At 37.8% G+C, this 5,000-nt stretch overlaps 1 protein-coding gene across 4 annotated transcripts in view; it reads left to right on the forward strand.

Moving 5' to 3' along the window:
• The window catches only part of LOC307016841 (uncharacterized protein), a 6,897-nt gene that overhangs the window by 818 nt on the left and 1,079 nt on the right, over positions 1–5,000 (forward strand). The window contains exons 2-11 of one of the 4 annotated variants that reach the window (XM_079646172.1): positions 490–542; positions 664–760; positions 861–1,019; positions 1,266–1,490; positions 1,667–1,803; positions 1,882–1,975; positions 2,109–2,441; positions 2,555–2,726; positions 2,935–3,062; positions 3,194–5,000. The exon at positions 3,194–5,000 is cut by the window's right edge and continues 1,079 nt beyond it. In XM_079646172.1, coding sequence (XP_079502298.1) covers positions 1,763–1,803; positions 1,882–1,975; positions 2,109–2,441; positions 2,555–2,726; positions 2,935–3,062; positions 3,194–3,511 — 1,086 coding nt within the window. In that variant the 5' untranslated portion in view covers positions 490–542; positions 664–760; positions 861–1,019; positions 1,266–1,490; positions 1,667–1,762 and the 3' untranslated portion in view covers positions 3,512–5,000. Of the gene's footprint in view, positions 543–663; positions 761–860; positions 1,020–1,265; positions 1,491–1,666; positions 1,804–1,881; positions 1,976–2,108; positions 2,442–2,554; positions 2,727–2,934; positions 3,063–3,193 lie in introns of all 4 variants that reach the window. The other 3 variants (XM_079646171.1, XM_079646174.1, XM_079646173.1) reach the window with 3 other exon arrangements.

Raw genomic sequence — 5,000 nt, forward strand, 5'->3', positions numbered from 1 at the left:
GGTGGTACTATCCTGGGGAGAAAAAAGTACCAATTTCGATTGTCTGGGCGAAGTGCAAACCACGCCCCGTAAAACTCTGAACAATTTAGCCGCCATTGTATTTGCCGGCATTAGCATTAGCATTAGCCCCGCGCATCAACGGAGAGAGAGTACAAAATAAAACATGGGAGCGGTGGAGATGAGGAGGTGTCGGCGTTCTGGCGATTTACTCGTAAGGCTTCAGTAGAAGCTGCTGGAAGACTCCCAGCAGCTTCTACTGGTGGCAAATAATTTATCGTCACAGCATTACAGCTTTTTTACGATGATTGAGCTATATTTTTCTTTTAGGTGTTCTGCATTCAATTTGGCATTGCTTTATTACCTATTTTATCTCTTGCATAGATCACCTACAGTGTTGTACTTAAGAGTATTCAATTATTTTGTGTGACATCTTACATTTTTAGGTGCTGTCTTTTGTATAAAAATAACAAAAGCTTGTTTGTGTCTAAGGTTGCTTTTGAAAACGGCAGATGGATTAATATCTTCTCTTCGCAATTATTGTGGTAAGATACATTATGTGATATAATGTATGTGATGTCTAACAATGATTGTTCATTTATTCATTGTAATTACATAACATTGTGTAGAAAGCTACTTCTCATTAACTTACTAAAATGTATACAGAAAATGCTGGCAAAGGTGGAATATGGAGGAGTCCAGAAATACATTAAAGTTCCACAAATTGATGAAAACTTTGATTTTCTCCGGTTTCTTCAAGAAGGTTTGTATCTATATTATAATTGTAAACGTAAGTCACTAAAAAAGGTCAATTTGGAAGTCTAAATGACATGGTATTGTCATTTATTTTTTATATCTCCCAGTTACAGACAAATTTAGTCTGGAGTCTCAACTTCTAACTGAAGGCCTGCTCAATCTGACTGATACATCAGATACTGAGGTTGATGCCGACATATTTGATGAACTGATTAAATCAGGGGTCCGAAACTTCAAGGTTGGATTCCGCCAGTATCCAGTAACAGGTACGGTTGTTAAATAAAGGTTTGGAAGATTTGACTCAGTCTTTGTTTAATATGGATGCATCAATATTACTTCATGTCTACAACTGATACTTTCTCATACTGTACCAACACATTTTTAGGAAATAGTTTGAAATTATGTGTTAATCAACAACATTTTATTTACATTTAAAAAAATATTTTTTTTACATATCATAACATCTTAACACTTTTTTTATTCTTCTTTTATTCTCCTGTGTCAATTTTTAGATCTCGAGGTTAATTTTGTAGAAGACGAATCAGACTCATCAGTGTTGCCGGACCTAACAGCATCAGCTGATTCAATCCTCGATCTTACAGCATCACCAGCTTCATTGCCGAACCCTACACCATCACCATCTTCCTCCATTTCATCTGATTCGACTGTTATCCTCTCATCGAAAAAATAACAGAAAGAGGGGTCCAGGAGAAGTGGATCGTGAAGAATCAAGACAGGTAAACCTTGAAATCCTATATAACTGTCTCAAATGTTTAGATTAGTAAACAATTATACTATGATCATGCAACGTATACTCTTTTTTTGTAATATTGTAATAAAAAACGTACTTACCTAGAAATATTTAATTTGCTTAATCATTAACCCTAATATTTTGAAAAAAAACGTTTGGCAGAAGGTTGATACGGTTTTGAAGTCCAATCCAAAGGGTGAAGAAATCTTCAAAGAGTATGACAAAACCAAAACTCTGTCAGATGCCACACGTAGACAGATGATAAACATTCTGGTTGCAGAAATGACAGAATCCTATGGGTAAGAAATCACAAAAAATGACTAAGAAAAACCCAAATGGATCAGACACAAATGTAATAATAATTTTGTTTTTAAAAGAAGGATTCCACCCACAAGTGTGCGAACCAGTTATGCCCTGGGAATTGTGACCCTTTTCCCATATCTCCAAGATCCATACTCCAAACATGGATATGTAAGTTTTAAGCTCTCCTTGAAGTCTGTAAACTGTGTTGTTGTAGTACTTATGTCATTAGACCATGATTCTGATTAATATTTGATATATATTTCTTATTGTGATTTGTTCGTGTGAATGCTTGTGTGAGCAGGAGCATTACTATGACCCTGATGCCAATACTGGCTATCTCGCTTGGAGACTGAAGACAGTCCAACGCAACACCTATGACGGCTTCCGTGGGCGCTCCAGGCCTAATTTCAAGGACGGCCCAACAACTGAAAGAGAATCTCTGTTGATTGGTGAGCAGCTCTTCGGTGAGGAGTGCAGGGAGGCTCTCTCAATAATTCAACATTCAACAGACAAAGGTGTGGTCAAAGACAAGATGAGAGCCACCTTTGAGTACAGACAGAAGCTGATTCATGACCAGGATGCAACATCTTCAGTCTTAGACGTCTTCCATCGTTTCCTTGACATACCTGAATTGGTAAGTAAATGTAAAGATTATTAAACTGTATTTTGAATATTTGAAAACAGATTCCTTAAAAATATCAAGTACGTTTAAATAACTTTTTTTATGGACATGGTCTTTGTTTAAAGATTGACCAGGATTTTTCCATGATGTTTGGTGACGAAGTATCCAGGAAGTTCCTGGCAAAGTGGCCATCATATTTCAAGAACAAAGTCATTGCAGAATGCCAGAGTCTTCCCTCAAATCTTCATGTTGAGGAGCTGCTGGCAGCTTTTGACCCTGAGACTGAGAACGACTTTGGTAAATAATAACAGTTGTGTTTTTAAGATAAAGAAGTTGCCTGTTTAATAAGTTAAATATGTAACAGTAGCCTCAACTACAACTCAAGTAGGAACCCTAGAAAAATTATAATTTTCAAAAATGATTCACCTCTATGGTCCCTTGATTATTGACTGCAGCTTCAATTTATATATTTTTTCTCATACTTTCTCCTCTGTTTATTTTCAAGGCTGGGATGGTGACATTTCAGCTCTCCTGTTGCTATTGCATCTCCTGCCCCCAACGCCCAGAGGCCATAAAAAAACTGCCAAGATAAGCTCAGCACAGGCGGCAAACCATCTTGTAAGATTTCTTAAGGTATGTACCATTAGATTTTTTTTTTTTGTGTGCTGTGGTTGTATGTAAGATGTGTTGCAGTTGCAGTTTGATATAAGACTGCAAGAATAAATCTTACTCCTCACTTACTGCATTTGTCATTCAATCTACAGCAGGGAGCCAGCCTCACCACATTCCTGGAGAAAGTTGAAGCAAGACAGCCCTTCCTCCTCTGCATTGGTGAGCAAAGGAAGAAAATCCAGAGGTTCGTCATCGTTGTGGACCACAAACCCATACCATGCAACGCTCAGACATCGGTGGCTGCTTTTGATGCCCTTTTCAAAGCTCACTATGTCTTCAGCCTTTCTTATGATGAAGCTCTCTCCAATTTCTACATCTTCATCCAAACAACGGTGTACAACATCGATGTTGGTAATGCAAAGGAAAGCCCACGAGTCAAAGAACTAAGAGCACGACTACTGCGTGAGTAACAGCCAATTCACGAAGACAAGTTCAACAAGTTCAGAGGACAGTTCCAAAAAGTGCCTGAGCATGTTTACATGCTTTGTTTGTAAAACGCACCACAACAATTGTTCAGTTCTTTGTCAACATTTGAAATTTCAGCACGGCTTATATCCTGCAAAAAGCTTGCGTTTAAGATGTGGAGAACAAGGATGTCCTTCCTCTTTTTGCACATACAATGGCTTCAGAAAGCACCTTAACAACGTACATCACCATGATGAGCAGGTCAATACTAACCAAGAAGTGATCACACAGACACAAAGACATTTTGAGATGGAATCAAGTGAGCAGCCAACAACTTCTGCAGCCATGTTACAGGTCCCCCCTGTTATCACACAGACATCGCTTGATAACATGTGCGGATCTATTGTTTCTCACTTACAAGCTTCTGGTATTTCTGAAAGCACCGTCCAAACAATAGTTTCTTCAATGGAGGAAGTTGTCAATGATGTTCAAAATCAAGCACGGGAAGCAGTTCTTCAAACATTTTCTCCTCAAACTATGGAGTCAGGCATTTATGAGAAAATAGAGCACCGTTTAAATCAATTAGATAATCAATTTTCAACCTTGAACACAGTGACAAAGAGAGACAAATATTTCTATGAAAAATGGGAATTAGTTGAGCCTAAAGAATTTATCCTTGGTGTGCGATTGGATACACGTAGGGATAGAACTACAGGTGTCTATAGTCAGATTCCTGTAACAGACAAATACATGTATGTACCGATTTTAGGTACCATAAAATCTATTTTGAAAAACAGTGAGATAAGAGAATGCTTCTTGCAAGACAAATGCAGTGAAAAGGGGACTTACAAAGACATTAATGATGGGTCATATTTCCAAAATCATCCTCTGTTTTCACAACATAGACATGCTCTACAGATTTTGCTATATTACGATGACTTTGAAACCGCTAACCCATTAGGTTCTAAGAAGGGGATCCATAAACTTGTTTGTGTTTATTTTACGTTAAAGAACCTTACACCAAAGTTTAACTCTGCGCTTATGAATGTGCATCTTGCAGCTCTTTTTTACACCCAAGATCAAAAAAAATACGGATTTGAAGCAATACTCAAGCCTCTGATTGATGATCTTAACATTTTAGAAACAGAAGGAATCAAACTTCCATTTATTGAACAACCATTGTTTGGGTCGGTATTTCAAGTGACAGGCGACAATCTCGCTTTAAATGGCTTGCTGGGCTTCGTCGAGTCTTTCAACGCAACAAACTGTTGCAGGTTTTGTTTAACAAACAAGAAAGACTTTCAGTCTGTGTTCACTGAGACTGATCCTGGGCTGATCCTGCGCTCCAGAGAACTTCACGTTGAACATTGTAATGCATTAAGTGAAGATCCTGCTCTACCTTCCATTTATGGTGTTAAAACATCTTGTGTGCTCAATTCATTGCAGTATTTTCATAGCACTGACAATTTTGCAGTTGATATAATGCATGATTTG

Source organism: Notothenia rossii (genome assembly GCF_949606895.1).
Source record: "Notothenia rossii genome assembly, chromosome: 8".
Taxonomy (NCBI): Eukaryota; Metazoa; Chordata; class Actinopteri; order Perciformes; family Nototheniidae; genus Notothenia; species Notothenia rossii.